Raw genomic sequence first — 18,032 nt, forward strand, 5'->3', positions numbered from 1 at the left:
CATCAAACAGCTATAAAAAACTGCAGTATGTTAGCCATATGTAACCTATAGTTCACATAATGAGAACAGGAAATGAAGGATAAGTGATAACAAACTGTCCAGCAGTCAATGAGTTATATGTATAGGATGTCATGTCAGGGTGAAATATATCGGTATATTTGCGTTGATTAATATTCCCAGTGAATGTTAAATACAGTAGATCATCCTAATAATGAGAGGCATAAGGGCATTTGCGGATAAGACTCCCCACCTATGGAGTTCTTGGATAAAGCAAGTTACACTTGGAAGTTGTGTTTGTTCATTTGTGAAGTAAGCTTCATGACGAGAATTTCAAATGTTTAGAAAAGAAAGAACGCAGATCCAGTAATGTTTGAAAAAGGAAGATTAATTTATCTACAATTTTATAATGAGCTGTTGATGAAAGATGTTTGGAGTTGGGAATGTGAAGGATAGATAAAATGTGAGCAAGTTCAGACTCAGTCATATTTCTGTTCTGAGACTGATATCAGACCGTCAGAGTATTTCTGACCTGACCTTACCTGACCTGAATGCTCATGAATTGGGATATTTTCTTTATTTTGTAAAACAAATTTGTAAATGCAACAGAAGCAAAGAAACGCTGGTGGAGGAGAGCTAGGAAGGCTATACAAACATACTGGAAATACTAAGACAAAAAAAAAAAAAAGATAACATTTCCATTATAATTTGATTTTAAAGTAGTATTGTTTTATATTCGAATAGGTTGTACATGTATCAACAAATATGAAATAGAAAAACTTAAACAATATTGTCTTTGGTTTAAAAGGTCACAAAATATGCAAAATATACTTTATCGTGTTTTCCCTGACCATTAATGTATTTCTAGTTAGTCTACAATCTCACCAATTATAAGAAAAGTGCATCCTCTCCATCTTTTGCCCGCTCCACTTTTCAGAAAATGGCCATTTGGAGATTTTCCCATTATGACATCACAAAGGGCAATCACTCCTCCTCCAGCTGGGTGACACTCCCACATCAAGGTGTTTGGATTTTTAGCAAAACACTTTACAGACATGTTTTTCGGGAGCCCTAGGACCTATTTAAACATGTGAAAAAAGGGAATAACCTGTGACCTTTAAGATTTAATTGATGCCGATTTGTGAACAAACCCAATAGCTATACATGTTTGAGACAGTACATGTTCAAAACAATCTCTGCTCAGGGCCTTGACTGACTAGCAACACTTTATACATCTCTGCCATTTCTGTGTGTAAATTATCTCATTTGTGTATTTTTTTTCTCCAGATGACAGCTGCAATTATGTTCTTGAGCTTTGGGATCATCGCTTCATTTCTTTGTCTGGTGATTGATGGCGTCTGTATTGCCATTAATATGGTGAGTTCTCTACACTTATGCACATCAACACAAGCCTATAAATTGGTCATACATTAAATGAGCAATATTTAATTTAGAACTAAATTTTTTACTGCAGTCCAAATTCAAAACAATTGGGAGAGCTGCCTCCACCAATTCTTTGAATTGCCCCCCAGGGACAAATAAAGTTTCTTGAATTGCCCCCTCTCTGCAGTAAAGTTAAAACACAGGTTGGAAGCTTTAGTGTTTAGCCAGTTCTGCATTGGTCTTGAAACCTTTCTGTGCTCTTTCTCCATTTTATAAATGCTCAAATGCTCCAATACAGGAAGGATCTTCCCCTCCAGTCCTTACTGTATGTTGCGGTCGTTGACGTAACATCAGGTGTTTCTTTAGCAATGATTAACATTTTCTGTGTATGTGTCTTCACACATGAGGCTCTCTGGCGCATGCTCTGCTGCGACAACACTAATGTACCGTGCTCGGCCGCGCGTCACACCTAAAAAATAAAAATATAAAAAATACCTAGTGCCCGCAGTCATTGCAGCCCTCAACAAGATGCCTGACATAGATCCACCTCAGTTTCATCATCCGGTTTTCTCATAACCATATGCACTGTATGTCCTGTTGTCCCCCATGTATGTCCTCCTGTCATTCTTTGTTGGCGCGCAGCCCTTAAACTGTACTGTTTGGTGAAAAAGAATTTCCCCTCGGGGACAATAAAGTCTAAACTCTGTATCTGTCATGCCAGCTCATCATAGTGGCTGACTTGACAAGACCTATCCCGTTTCAACTCAAATTGAGGACTTTCAAGCTTTGATAACTGTTGGAGATATTTGAGGTAATGTGAGTACTCAACAAAAAATATTAAATAAATAATAAAAAATATATTTAACATTGGTTTAGTCCAATTTTTTTTTTAACCTTCTCTGGTCAAAACAAAAACACAACATCCCAAACTGGATTTCAAACTAAAGGAGGACATACTGTTGACAGAGAAATCTCTATTTCAACATAACCATAACCATGTTTCCCAAATGTCTGATGATAAAGTAAAGTTATTTTATGATTTCATTCAGTAGATATAATACATTCTGTTTTTTTTTTTTTTTTTATAAATGTACCATTGAAAGCACATCCAATTTCAAAGCAGTGAAGTAAGCCCTGTTGTCTTTGGCTAAATAAGCCCACTCATCAGTCATCAGACAGTCACTGAGTTAAATTGATGTTTTTGAAAAAGACAGCGAGCTGCCTCCCTAAATACATTCAATAGCTTGAAAAAGAAAAGATGCATTCCTCTGTCCTGACCTTCAGAATAAAGACAGATGAATCTGTCTGTTGATTTGTTTTTACTAAGAGAAGAGGGCAAAACGATATAACCCCTTCTTCAGATCTTCATTCAATATTATTTATCATTGGATGTAACAACCTTACAAACACAAATCAGTAATGAGACCTGCTTATGGCAACACATAATTGACAGCCAGCCTTCAAGTAAAAAAAAATCATTTTAACTTCATAAAAGATGTAATGCCTCTTTCAGCATATCATCTCCAGGAGAGAGGACCGCTGTGCGGACCTTAAGGCAAGGCAAGTTTATTTATATAGCGCTGTTCAGACACAAGGCAATTCACAGCGCTTTACAGACATAAAAACAGAAAAAAACATTAAAACAGAGGAAAGAATGCAACAGAAATGTAAATTTATTTAAATGTTTAAATAAAAAATAAATAAACTGGGTAAAAGAAAGATCATACATCATTAAAAGACAGAGAATAATGTAAAAATACACAATAAAAGAACAACTGTTAAAAACTATAAGACTTTAAGGCTCAACATTCTCTCATCTGAATGCTGTTGTGCTCATAGATCGAGTTTGAAACAGCATTTATTATCGGTGAAAAAGTTACATATTGTTGCTATAAGTCATTCGATTACATTTTGACCTGCCCTCACTGTTTTTGTTTTGATTTTCTTACAAGCTGCCAAGTAACAATCAGAGACTCCAGACACATTGTGTGGATAGCAGGGTCAGTCTGGGCCAGCTCTGAACATCCTTCCTGGGAGGAATTTGTTCTTTTTCCTCCTAATCGGAAGTACAGGCTGCCCAGGGCGAAGAGCAACAGATGCACATTTTAGTATGTTCTTAGTGCAATTCATGCACTTAATCTTCTTTCAACCTTGGTCGCACTTTCCAGCAGCACTATAGCACCTGTGGAATTTTTATCAGAGTTACATTCACTTGGTTGTATTATATCAGGTTGTGTTGCACTGTCCTGCGCCATCATTTATGTTGTGTTTGTTTTTTTACCCACTGCTATAAAAAACACATTTCCCTTCCAGGGACAGTAAAGGTCTGAACTGAACTCCAGGAGGTCTCTGTGCCTCGCCAAGAACTTGTCACAAAATCTATACAAAAGGAGCTAGTGAACCTACTCTGTATTGATGCCAGAAGTAATTCAGCTGGGAATGGCTATGCGGCTGGTTCCATGCTTACTGAGAGAATAATACAATAACGAAATAAGGTGATGCTTTTTACGGCACCAAGTCTCTCCTTTGAAAAATGAGACGATTTAATGTGTAATGATGACACCTTTGTTCTCATAGTATACAAAAAGTTATGGAGTTATGAAGGACTGCCTTTAAAAAATAAATCCTCAAAGAGGGTGTAGTTATGTTACCATGTTTTCAGGTGTTTATTCATGGTTGTAATTTTTGATGTCTGAAAGGTTGCACACTCCTACAGTCCAAAGACATACTCATAATGTTCATTGATGATTTGAAAACTACCCCAATTTGTTGCCTCTCTGTATTATATTTTTATGATAAGCCCCCCCCCCCAAAAAAAAACAGTCACTGTAACCCTCATGTAATCACATGTTTTTATGTTTTTTTTTCCAGGACATGCGTCCTCTGACAGAAGGCAGATGCCAGTATTACAGCAGTGGCAGAAGCTACATCTATGAGAATTTCTACACCTCTGTGAGTAACAATGTACTCGGAAGGAAACAATCCAGTCCAGCTGTTTTTTAATTCAAGTCGGCTATGATCCTTTTTTTTTTTTCTTTAAAAAGAAGGTCTTTATGATAGTTTTCTACCTCAGCTACAGTTGTGTTGGCCTTGTTCAGGTTGTTTTTGCATGCAATTCAATTTTGGACTTTTGTTTTAGGTGTCGTGTTGGAATCTAAAGGAGTCTTGTACCATGACAGTACGGAGTGGGACCTGCTACTGCTGTGATCTGTATGACTGTGCCAAGTGAGACAAAAAACAATTTCCTGTAAAATAATCATAATAAACATAATCTGACCCCCACCATGCTCATAACCAACGTAAAACCCAATTATCACTTCAGACTTTTTTTGTTCATTGATTAGTTATCCTAATTTACAAATGATGTGTGGTACTAAATAAACGCTGCTGTCGTTCTGTCCTGCAGTGGAGGCTACCTCAGCAACTTCTATGAGTTTGTTGGAGTAGAAAGCTGTGAGGAAGTTTTCACTTTGTACATTTTGATTTGGACTCTGGCCGGCCTGAACCTCTTTGCCTTCTTCACTGGCATCGTCACTACAGCGGTCTTGGGTAGCATCAAAGGCATGGTAGGACACACAAAACCAGACACAAACACACAGTATTAAAGGTCCATATATATGTATTAAGTCCCTGTGCTATCTACACTTTGCTTAAATGCAGGGACTGTTTTGGCAATATATAAAATGTGTGAGAATGTAATGTGAACTGACTCTCCAGGCATGTTAGTTAGGATCAGCTGATAACAGTGAAAGTCCAAAATAGAGGCTGAATGATGATGTCTTAGGATGCATCCTGACGTTTTATTCAATTTGGTCAGTTTTCTAGAAAGCCTTGTAAGTACACCATAAATACTTCAGTCAACGTGATTATCAAACACGCTTTGGCAAATAGTCGAAAAAATCAGTCATGCCAAATCCATCACATTCATTTTCTCATGTTCATTTAAGTCCACAAATTTCTTTCAAGTGGTTGAAGCAGTTTTTTTTTTTTATTGTGTATTAGGTGAAAATGATAAACACAAAATACAGTATATTCTCAGGCTCGTCTGACCTTTAAATCCATTATTTGTTATGTCAGGGACATTTCAGACCTTTATTATTCACAGGAAGGCAGAGCATAAAACAAGATGTTGATTATGCAGGTCTCTGCTTCAGCTCAGAGCATGTGCCCCATGAACCAAGGCTACAGACTCCAACAAATACTGTATCACTCTCGACCTCTTTTGCTTTACATTCAGGAACCTGACTCTAATGTCAAGACCGTTTTTCCTGTTAGTGTTGAGATGAAACAACGAACAGCTGACCTTCAAGGGACTCATTGAGTTGATAAGCATTTCACCTTCTTCCATAGAGGGTCCATAGAGTGTTTCGCAGCCAGATATCAAGTTAACTTAAACTCTGCAGTAAGACTGCCAGTAGACCACACAGCTTCCTGAATCCCTCTCTGCATGCTGCCAGAACGACTCTATTTCATCTCGTGCAGAACTTCTCCTTTCTGTTAATAATCTGCAACAATAAAGAGACTTCTTGAAACATTACACTACTGCTTACATCAGTTGGGAGTTTATCTCTCGGAATTTAATAAGATTTTTCCATTACAATATTACATTGATTAAGATTTAATATCAGTCAGTTCAGCCTCTCCGGTGTAAGACTTTTAATAAAGTAGCTCTAGAAGATTGCAAATCTGTAGAATATGGAAACTTTTTGTGTCAATTGTTCATCCCGTAATTAACAAAAAACCTATTAAATCACCTAAAAAAGTGAAGTTAACAGCTTGTAATACGATAGATTTGTAGTCTCCACCTTCTTTCTGAAATCAAACCATGCGTGCGGTCGTCTGACCACACAAACTGAAACATAAACAACACTTAATCCGACATTCATCAAAGCTTAGTGTGATGGATTAGAGATGGAAGGCTTAAAAAGGTGAAAAGACATTTTGCACATCTGGTCAGTTCTGCTTTTTACCTTTGACTTTATTTCACATCTGTCTTTCTTTTCTCTCTCCCTCTTGGGTTTCTTACACGTCCATACAAAACTCCAGTTATCAGATAGCAAAGTTAGACGTAGTATGTAATCAAAGTCGTGAGGTTTTTGTTGCATGACTAACAGCAATTAAATCTGTCAAACTTTCCTGATGAAGCCGGTTATCCAGGCTCACTCCTCTAAATTCACAAACAAGACACTTTTACTTTTGATTATTTAAATCGGTACATTTGAATATCCATGTTTGTTATTGAAGTATCGTTCTGTCATTTCTCTTTTGAAAGCTCCTTAAAATTGCAGAGCCTATTCTGCTGAATTTACTGAAATGTGTTATTGTTTCCTGTCAGTGTCCCTGACTGAACTGAAAATGTTGGTCACTCTGTTCAGTTATCCAAACACACATTTACATTTGTTTAGAACAAAGTTATAGATTGAATGTTTACTTAGAGGAATTCCAACAAGCTCAATACTCCTTTTTGACAATCTGTAATGATCGCTCATGGTGCAGATTTTTCTTTTTTCATGACCAAAAGTGGTTTTAATCAGTGTTCCGGTATAGTTTGAGACTTTCTTAATCACCATTGTAAACATTTGTGTTGGCTAAATGTCAGTGTAATTTTACTGTTTTAATGTCAGCACTTCGATCATCAGACATAGTACTCATAATTGTGTGTGTGTGTGTGTGTGTGTGTGTGTGTGTACTGTCTGTGTCAGAGGAGCAGCAGCCCTGCGATCGAGCCTTCTGAGAGCACATCTTCCCCTACAGCTCCTCTGCTGACTGACGACACCACACCCACGGCCTACCAGCTCTACCCAGTTAGTGTGTGATCAACACACACATACACACTTTGAAAAGATACTAATACAAACATCTGGTTTCTCTCTCTCTTTTTTTTTTTTATCTCTGCACTTTAGTCTTACCATCTCACTATCATACAAACAAAAACACATTTGTTGGTTGCTCTTCTCAAAACATCCAATAATATTCTGTTAATAAATGAAAACCATGTAAACCAGGAAATAAGCTACAACTACTTATTTGTCTGTATGTTTTAATTCAGTGTCCCATTGCTCACCATGGCCTGGTGTAAGGGTTTGTGAAAGTGGGATGCATAGGCTGAACCCAGGTATCTGAAAGTTGTCCCAGATATTTAACCATTAAAATGGCAAGCAGTTAATTGGAGGGGACAGAAATACCCAAACAAGGATCTCTCTCTCTCTTTTTTTTTAATAAAACCAAGACCAAGAACCAAGCAGCACTGCTGAGCTTCTGAAGAGAAACTAGTTTAAAGGAGAGACCCCAGAAACAAACTCCCAGCACCAACACACTACACTAGATCAGCTGGGAACTTTAAGCAGAGGACAGTGAAGTGGTGCAGCAAAAATCACACACTTCTAAAGGACACACAACACACAGAGAGAACCTCTCACTATCTCTGAAGGTGAGACAATGAGCCAACACTGAGCGCTGCTACTCAAGGGCAGATATAACCTTAACACACCTGAACCAAATCAGGGCCAATCAGTCACACACACACCTGACGCTGCTCTGAGATGATTACCTCCCCCCTCCTCCCGAACAGCCTGCCATCTACTATGTCTATAGATACCTATCCGTGAGTCAAGCACATAAAGTAACGGTTAATAAGATGTTTATGTTTTTTAACTTGTCCATGTAGTTACTGTTATGTAAAGATAAAAACTTCCAACAAGTAATGCCTAAGCATCTTAAATTACAATAAACATAAAGATGTTGACAAAGTGTAAACAAGTTGATTACCTTCAGGTCAGTATTGTTTTTATTGATTCAAATCAAAGCTCATTCTCTTCCACAGGAGGGAGGTTCATTAGAAAATCATCGTAAGATAAGATAATCCTATATTCATCTCACAGAGACATTTACAGTGTTACAGCAGCAAAGCATGATAGCAGAAGAAAAATCACAGAGTGCAAAATTAAAGGGATACTTCAATCATTTGCATGAAGCTTTGTATCATTAGAAACATGGTTGGATTCACGACCATTCAACACTACTACCATGTTTCTAATGATACAAAGCTTCATGCAAATGGGTGAAGTATCCCTTTAAATTAGATTAAAAATATAAAAAAATATTCATCAATAATAGTTTTTAAAAAAGAGCCAGTTACAGGGCAACAGTGGTTACAGTTTTTATAGTATGAACACTATCATGCACACAGTGCATAAGGATAGACATGTTATGTTATAAAAGAGCCAGAAGAAACATGATATGCCTGTCCCCGCGTGGTTGACCCTGACTGTGAAGGTTTCTACAAAGCTGTATTTATTTTAAAACTTTAACCAGAAAACAGAATCACCTGTTCAATAATGATCATTTATACTTTATAAATTCGGTTTTACACTCTGTATAATGAACATAAATACACACATAGGCTGAAATACACACACCAAATAGACAAGTCTCAGAGTCAGGGAGGCAGCCCACAGCGAGTGCTCCCAAAGCAGTTTTGGGGTTTGGTGCCTTGTTCAAGGGCACCACGGCAGTGCTCAGGAAGTGGACTGGCACCTCTATAGCTCCAAAGCTTCCGGACTTGGTCCGTGCCGGGACTTAAATTGGTGACCTTCCGGTTCCCAACCCAGGTCCGTACAGACTGAGGTACTGCCGCCCACAAAAAAAAACAACAACATGCTTACAGTCACAGTTACAGTAAACCAGCACAAACAGTTATCCAAAAGCACATGTAGAACGTTAAGACACCCCAAAGACCTTCAATGTTTACAACCGGACAGTCTTCACATTCCTCTTTTTACAAGGGGTGTGTCAAAAGAGGAGTATCTGCTGCACATATTCGCTGCATAAAGTTTCTACAAGTGTCCCTTTTAGCAAAATATGTTTTAGGTTGAGGTTTCTATACTTGTGTAAACAACTTAATCCCAGCCTAAAAATAACATATCACATCATAAATATGTGCATTTTAAAATGATATCATATTCTACACCAACATTGTCAAAATAGGTAATGGTTATGGCAATTCCCATTCCCATTAAAGTTTGTCTCGATCTAAACTGATGACGAGGTCAATATTTAAATTATGCCCAAACCTTTTTGTCCATATAAATTATTTATATATGATGACGAGGATTCAGTTTCATATGAGAACAAACACTCTTGTCATTTGTTATGAACTGTCACATATTGCAGTTATTAGTATGCAAACACCATTTCTGCCATCAACTGTTGTTTTTCCTCTTTGTTTTATTGTCTAATCCAGGGATCCATGATGTATTTCCCTCCAGCAGCACAAAGTAATGCTTCATCATCACCGATTCACACAGAGTCCCCCTTCGCCCCGCTTACCAGCCTGCTGCCTCACAGAGTCCAGGTTCTCACTGCCTGAGATTCACCATCAGCCAACAAACAACATGAGCAAGAAACATCAGAAAGGGATACAAAGATGTTTCACTGATATCATCATCCATAATGTTGTTTCAAGGAAAGAGTAGAGTTACCGTGTACCACTAAAAGAAAGATACATTGATCTGAATATATTGCAGATATCGACATTATTTTAATCCTAAAGCACGAGTTCAAAGATTCACAGAAAGTGCGTCTTGCTACTTTGTATTGTATAAAAAGATGATGAAATCCTAACGACACAAAGATATTATGTTGTAAAAGGATTGTAATGATGTTCTGTAGTATAAAAGTGTGGACTGTACATAACAGGGCATGGAGACTGTAACATTTGTGAAACATAACACAAGACTTAACACCACATATATATAAACATAAATATACCATACTGTAAAAGTAGCGTGATGTCCTTGCAGCAAAACTGTTTGGGTTTTTTCTGTGATGTTTTCTTTGATATATGCCGAACCAGGCCCCTCAAACATTTATTTAAAATCCATATGTGTAGTATATATTTGTAATAACTGAAGTCTTATGACTTTATTTGACACGTGAATATCACTGTTATCATCCAGAAACAGTAAGATGATGATAGAAGAATTAAAGTAATGAATTAGTAACAGAAAGATAAAGTCTTTTATATTGCAGTCACTAAATTGGTTATTATTAATTAATACATGAAAATTAACCCATATTTGTGCAAACGATTATTATTTTTTTTACATTTATGTTTGCCTTTATTTAGCTAGGACAGTGGACAGAGCAGGGAATCAGGGAGAGAGTGGGGCAGGACATGTCCAAATTCTTTTTTATCATTTATGGGAGGTGAAAGGAAATAAGAATGTTTCTCTTTTCGCATAAGGATTGGCTGAATGTGCAGTCAGTATTATTTAGACTATTGTCAACAAATGTAAGTCAAATAACATCTATAAATGTAGTTTAGGTCTTTATTCCTGTATTGTAACCTCTCTGGCTTCAACTATAAAATATTAACAACAAGAAATGGTGTTAAGTTTGGATTTCTTGATTTTATTTCAGCATTAATGCGTAAGTGACGATGTGCCATTTTTCTAAGTAACATAAACCATTATACAACACATAACCCAACTTTGGACAGAAAAGAATTAATCAGCAATCTTCTAATATGATATACTCTAGTTTTGGATGGGGACAAATATCCACTGTTGTTTTTTTGCAGCAAAGTTCATTCCACATGTATGTGGAAGTATATGAGGCAGGAAGCAGCTCATGGCAAAACTTGCAGAGTGTGAAGAGGGTCCGGCAACATAAATGTTGGAAAAAAACAAGAAGGACTGACAGAATGCCAGCTCTGTGGGTATTACAGGGTACATTTCCTCTGTAGAACACCACAGACTAAAGTCCTGACCTCCAGTAAAAGGTTGTGGTGCTACCAACGATAAGTATCTAGATACAGCCATAAAAATGTTGACTTCAAAAAATAAATTCTAAACAGTCAGAAATTAAAAGCTGCTTTGATGAAGCACAGATGGCCTCAAGCGGTTAGATCATGCCCTCAGTATGGAGGCTATAGCCCTCCAAGGTGGCGCAGGTTCAAGTCCGACCAGTGGATCCTTTCCTGCACTAAATTGAAGGCAGTTGAGTTTAAAACAGACATTAATTGTTGAGAGATTAAGTCATAACCTAAGTAACCAAAAAAACTTTTACATGATTGTGTTGGTGCTATGGAGCAACCAAGTTGTTAGGCTACTACTCATCCTGCTCAGAAGTTCACTGTCAGTATTAAATGCATCCTATAGCTGTTGAGACAGCGTGCTTAAAAACTTGATCGTAAGATTTGTGGTCTCCCTTGTGGACAAGTCAAGGAACCATGAAATATTTAGAAGCCTGACTCTCTTTGGACTATCAACATCCCATGACCAAATGTCAGCCATCAATTATGTCCTGTTGATAAAAAAAACCCAAAAAAACTCTATACAGTAATTAACTTTAGCATGACGATCCCACCGTGGAAACAAAGCCCACAACAAAGCAAGAAAACAACGAGGCCTCAAGATATTTTACATGTCCCAGGGGCTATGATTGACCACAGAAAAAGAGCTACACAGTTTAAGCTCAAGCAGCTGGCTATTTTCAACAACTGCCAGGGCAAGGAAAACCTAAAGTGGTTGTTATAAGCTACGGTCAAATGACAAAAGAAAAATCCAGTGATCTTTGATGAAGAACAGCCAGGCTGCCAATTACAAGTTTGGAGAACTTTTCTCTCTGGAAGGACTCTATTGACTGCAAAAAATGACTGTGATGACTGTGTGATATTTCCAGACCTATAACATTTTCCTAAAATGTTAATGAGGTTTAGATACAAGCCATGTCTGAAGAAAGTGTGTGGAATTCACATGACTGGATAGAAAAGTAAATATACTGCATGAGTTTAGAGAGGCTTGGCTACATCAACCTTCCTGATCAAAGAAACCTCTAAAAGCTGAATCGATTTGCTGATGTAATGTTTCTTCTACAGTTTAATACAAATATGTCTTTATTCCAGGGAACAAATCAGCACATCTACTTGGATACAAATGGGGTAGCAAACTTTGCTAAGGCCAACCAACTTTGTAAAAATTAAATTGTATTTAAAAAAAAGGCTCCACATGGCATCAAAAGTAAGGCTTGTAAACTTGATGTCCACAAGGATTAAAGCTCTATTTTTCACAGCCTGTTCAAGACTTTGACGTTATCTACACAGAGGAAGAAAGGTGGGATAGTGTCATTCCCCCACTGAGCCAGCAGCAGAGGTCACAGAACACGAGTTATAGAGGCAAACAACAGCATGTGTGTTTAAAGTCACCAAGCAGTCCATTGTGGATCATTACAGTTTGGTATGGTAAATTCTGATCTTGCTGGCATTTCCACAACCAAGCTGTGGAAGCAGCACAGTATAGCCCAGAGAAGAAGAATGTGACACACAGTAAACACACAGTAAACAAAGGGCAGCATTGGAGGACGCCAAAAAGAGATCTGCTCCTCTGAGGTTGTCTATTGGGCAGTGCACTAACATCAGCTGCAAAAAAACCCAAATAAAAAAAACACCTTGATTTTACTTTTGAGAAATCCATGGGATAATTGAACATGTTTGTCTGTTCTTAAGACGTTGGCATGTAAAATTACATTTCAACATAATTTTCGACCAACCAACAGACTGCAGACTCAAAGTGTCTCGCTCCAGCCTTGGTTGGGTTGGAGTGTTTGCTAAGCATCTCAACAGAAGGGTAGCAAAAAATAGCATTTCCAGTTTTTGATAGTGGAAATGCCAACCAATGTATACCATGCCGTGTTTAACCAAAACAGACTGCTTGGTGGAATTTGGGCTTTTATAAAGCGTGTTTAAAATGTTGCACCATTTCTAAAAGTTTTTCTATAACCCCATATTAATGTGAAAAGCACAAACTGGGACAGCTATGAAAGTGCTGTGTAATAAAGTATAGTAAAGTGCACTAAAGGATTATGTAGTTTACCTGTATTCACCTTTGGTAAGCCAAGCAGCTGTACAATAAATGTAATCGTTTGGCTCTTGAAAGCTTACGCTGGAGCAGCTGGGAAATATTGTACTTGCCTGAGAGCATCTTAGTTGGGACAATTATGGTGGGGCAATTGCTGCTCTTTCACTTTTCCCATCCCAAGTATGCCTGTATGATGAACAAATGAGCAAACCTGGCAAGCAAAAGTAAGTTGGGTCAGTCAAAAGTGATGCATCATTGTTCAATTGCACATCAGTAATTGCATCCCAGCTTATAAAACCATTACTTAAATCAAGGCTGGTCTGCAGTTTACTTACACTAGAGTGCTTTAAGTCTACACTTAAAAGTAAAGATTGTGTCTATCTCTCAGACCCTCACTGGTAGTTCTTGACAACACTCTACAATATTGCCTTTTACAAGCACTGTGTCTGTGTTATGGTGGACCCTAAGTCATGACTGGTAATGGATTTTTACAGCGATAACAGGGAACATTTCTGGGAGAATTAGAACCTGTTGAGCTTAAACACTATTTTCTTTTGGAAATGTTAGGAGCTCAAACATGATCCTACTGAAGGGACATCAATTTTTATTTTAGAGGTACATTCCTCAGTCCACAGTATGGACATTAAACAGGCCATGTCAGCATAAAGTAACATGCATTCAACGTTCTATCACTATTTTTGAGTGTCTGTTTTCCTTCATAGATCCAAGTTTTGTAGTTCTGAAAAAGAAAGACATCTCACACTATGGTATTTCTAACCCTAGAAGCACAAAAAATTTTCCATTATAGAACCTTTAAAAAATGTTTGCCTCCTAAAAGAAGAGAAGAGCTTCCTTGGACTAAGTTTTAACACATATTGATGAAAGATGGAAAAAAGCTCACTGGCTGCTACCAACGTATGGTACCAAGCAGATAGTGCTCTCACCCAGCCTACCTCAGGGCAGGAAAGTCAAGAGTTTATTTCCCAGAAATATTCTTTTTAAAAGAGGACACAGAAACCCCATGTAGGGGAAAGAGGCCCAGTGTGCTAACATAATAATGACCCTCATTGATCACAGCAGGACTGTTTTTCCTCACAGAAGGTGATCGGTGAGAGATCAGGGTTGGGAGCCAGACAACACCCTGCAGCAGCTAGAGATCCAGTCCTCTGCATGCTAAAAGACAGCACCTCTCTGAAGGCAAGGTGGATTTATTTGTTTAACAAATTTAGAACAGAAAATAGACTTCAAATCAGTGCATAACGTACAGCATAAAAATGCATTAAAACATGTGAGAATTACATTTAAACTGAATATAAAGGAAATCAAGTCAAATACCAGTATACAGATAAGGTGAGCGTTCATGTTTGCACATGAACAAACCATGTTGTCTATGTTCTTTAAAGCTTTCTTTCCAACACTTAGACTTATTCTAGATTTAAAAACCAGCATGACTGAATATACAGTAGTGCACTGTACAAGCCGATGGTTCAACACTAATCCAACATCAACAAACCTCAAATCTCTCCTACTGCAGTGATGCACTTCTTGTCAAAATATCAATCCATTTAAGGTTTCAAATAAAACATCCATGAGATTCTTTTTGTTTGATTACAGTAAAAATAAACTTTGGCTTATCAACACAAGCACAGATACTGCACATATAAAGAGAGGCACTGTCAAAGAGTTTATTTAGAATGTAATGGACACAAAAAAGACCATGTGTGAAAAATAAAATATTTAATGTATATAAAAAACAAACATTGTACTCGAGCAGTAGAGACATTCAGAAGAGTTGAATTGGAGATGTGTCGTTAACATGCACTGTATGCATTTAACATCCAATGAAGTACAAACAGACTGTTCATAGTCCTCATGCTCTGCCCTAAAACTCTCACAGAACAGATTGAAGATTGGCAGCAAGAAAAGATTGTTTTTACAATAGTTTACCTCAAAGGTATTTATATAAGATTGTGGTTCTTTGAATTTGTGTTTACAGACTGAAATCAACATTTTCCCTCCTGCATCAACCTGCATTTTTTTATTTTATTTCCGTCATTAATTTGATGTGCTCAGAAAACATACATCAGGTATGTTGTGTAATACCATGATTGTTGGTCATCTAAAATTTCAAAGCAGAAGTCAACATGTCCCTTTAGGTTGAGTGAAATTATGATTGGAAACTGGCCACAGTCCATTATTTATAGTGAAGCAGACTGCTATCCTAAATAGCATGACAACTGATACAATCCGGCATAGAGAGTTTCCACATGCGCCTTATCCACATCCTGCCAAGAGATGTTTTTATTTAAGTGCAGGCATGAGACAGCAAATGGAAAATTCCCTTATAACAAATAGAGAAAAGCCCAATGTATTAACAAGTGAACCAAAATTAAAAATCCAAAACATGTTCACTCACAAAATGTGCACACTACTAAAAATAAAATCAACCACAAGTGTACTGGCCCTTTAAATCTAGCGATGGAGTTGACATGCAAGCTGACGGTGTATATTAAACAACAACTTTACGCTGTGATCCCTTAAGAATTACATCGGTGTAGACATTTAGTTTTCAACCTTGTCCAACAGACAACTTTTGACAAGCATGAACAAAGTTAGCTTGAATAATGCTCGTCTGTAAATCAACATTTTACAGTTTGTATTTTGGCTCTGATTACAGTTCATTCCCTGCATGTGCATGTGGACATGTGCCAGCCACAGCTCACCACACAAAATATTCATGTCTGTGACACAGCGTTTTAGATTTCAACAAGTGGAGATTTGGCAGCTACAACCACGAACAAAAGAGGAAACCACTCAGGGACAAGAACACAAGAAGCCAGAAAAAAATCAACAAAGTACCGTACCAGTATAGCAACACATTGAAACGGTGTTAAAAAAAAAATAAAACAATTTAAAAAATAAAAATAAAACATTTTGTTAAATAAACAGGACATGCATGTTAGAAATAGAGTTGGACCAAAAATAAAATGTATGAAAACTTGTTTCCACAAGCAAAGGAGAATACACAATTAAGCCTGCATCATTAGCATCACAAGTTCAATGTTTGCTTTTAAATTAAATTCAAGTTTGTTTCGAGTCTTTGCAACACTTCATTGTTTAGATGGAAAAGGAGACTGAATCTACATCTGATTGCTCATAATTATCTGTAAATATGTGAACTTGCTGGTTGGAACTCCATAAACTGGGAAAAAAAAAAAAAAAAAAAAGAGAATATTCTTTTGAAAACTAATTTAAGACATGAGACTCCTGTTACAAACTCCAGCTTCACCTCTGGGAGATGTGATTGTAAGGATCGTGTGTCTCTTTAAAAGCGGGGCGCTGTCATTGTGAGTGATTGTTTTATCGGTAGGAATACAGACTTTCCTGACAGTGCTGGCAGTGGAGAGCTGCATCCTTGGAAACATTTAAAAATATACATCTTTTCTTACTGCCCCATATGAAACGGATTCTTTAAAACCATAAAGTACAACAGCTTAAGCTGCCGAGTGCGGCTGGTTTCATAATAAAAGCAAAACAAAGGACATGTTGTTTGTCGGGGGGAGCGTGATTGTCTGGACTAAATTAGAGATGAGGAGGCTTGTTACTCAAATTGATTCCTGTCAACGTTCCCTTCATCATCATCTTTTTTTTTTTTTTTTTTTACAAAAGCCACTACAGATATGTTGCGATGCTCTCAACATAACAGCACAGATCAGAAGTACACCGTACCATACGATTCACAATCAAAGGGAAATACGACTCCATACCACAATCATGTGCTATCAGGACTCCAAACCTGACACATGCAGTCTGCTTGCTTTAAGTCATGAAAAATTAAAAGGATATGTTAGCAAAAAACATCAACAGAAACCAAATATATATATATATATCACGTGTCTCCATTTTCAAAACATTTGTATTCAAAATACATGTATTCTTTTTCAAGTCATATCTATGAAAATGTCTTTGGTTGAGAAAAATATCTTAAAATCTACAGGCTATAAATGTTATTGTACAGGATCTGAACAAAACATGTACTTAAGATCATGTAACTGATCAAAATGGGGAAAACTGATACCACGTATCTAATCATTTCTATTTGGAGTGTTCCAAATATTTAAAGTGCTTCTGCATTTTTCCCTCAGCATTTCATGTGAAAGAAACATCCATCAAAGTAAGGCAGATTGGTTTTGATCTACTCGAGTGTCTCCTGAAACTATATCTACATTTTTGTTCAGAAGAGGAGGGACACTTCAATAGTAGAGAAAGATAAAAGGGGCACAAGTGGAGGGCGATCCTCTAGACAGATGATTATTAATCAAGTTGAATAAGAGCAAAACAGAGAGGAGGTTCGGGAAAGTGTCGTCACAGCTGTCGATATAAAACTGGGTGAATTAAAAACAATAGCAGCCTATTCACACACCATCGAATGATGCCTTCATAACACAGCTGGAGACAGAAGCATGAAATAAGTTAGGACAAGGAGAATTTTTTTTTACAAAAGGGAGGAGGGGCAAAGAAAAGAAGAAATACCAAGAGTTTGTTCACAAACAGCGATTCTAGATAAGATCACAAGCCCTGTTTTTAGGCCGTCACTGCTGTAGTGGACTGGTGATGTCTGGAGGTCAGGGTGTATTGTTGTTGTTTTGTTTTTTTTGATTGGGGCACCTATTGGGTGTTCCAGCTGGTTAGCCCAGGGCTCCTTTAGGTCACCTTCTGGTATGGCAGATTTGGGCCACACCTTCCTGCCCTGGTTAGGAGGTTTTCCCTACAATGGGATTGTCCCTGAAAAAG

The 18,032-nt window shown here is 37.5% G+C and overlaps 2 protein-coding genes across 2 annotated transcripts in view; one reads left to right on the top strand and one right to left on the bottom strand.

Moving 5' to 3' along the window:
* LOC306830005 (transmembrane protein 255B) overlaps positions 1–9,903 on the top strand; it is a 12,586-nt gene extending 2,683 nt beyond the window's left edge. The window contains exons 4-9 of the mRNA XM_079353221.1: positions 1,285–1,374; positions 4,252–4,332; positions 4,520–4,605; positions 4,787–4,946; positions 7,083–7,184; positions 9,623–9,903. Coding sequence (XP_079209347.1) covers positions 1,285–1,374; positions 4,252–4,332; positions 4,520–4,605; positions 4,787–4,946; positions 7,083–7,184; positions 9,623–9,748 — 645 coding nt within the window. The 3' untranslated portion in view covers positions 9,749–9,903. The remainder of the gene's footprint in view (positions 1–1,284; positions 1,375–4,251; positions 4,333–4,519; positions 4,606–4,786; positions 4,947–7,082; positions 7,185–9,622) is intronic.
* A 5,055-nt stretch (positions 9,904–14,958) lies between these two features.
* rasa2 (RAS p21 protein activator 2) overlaps positions 14,959–18,032 on the bottom strand; it is a 29,204-nt gene continuing 26,130 nt past the window's right edge. Inside the window, exon 24 of the mRNA XM_079354663.1 lies at positions 14,959–18,023. Coding sequence (XP_079210789.1) covers positions 17,993–18,023 — 31 coding nt within the window. The 3' untranslated portion in view covers positions 14,959–17,992. The remainder of the gene's footprint in view (positions 18,024–18,032) is intronic.

Source organism: Symphodus melops, assembly GCF_947650265.1.
Source record: "Symphodus melops genome assembly, chromosome: 10".
NCBI classification, from domain to species: Eukaryota; Metazoa; Chordata; class Actinopteri; order Labriformes; family Labridae; genus Symphodus; species Symphodus melops.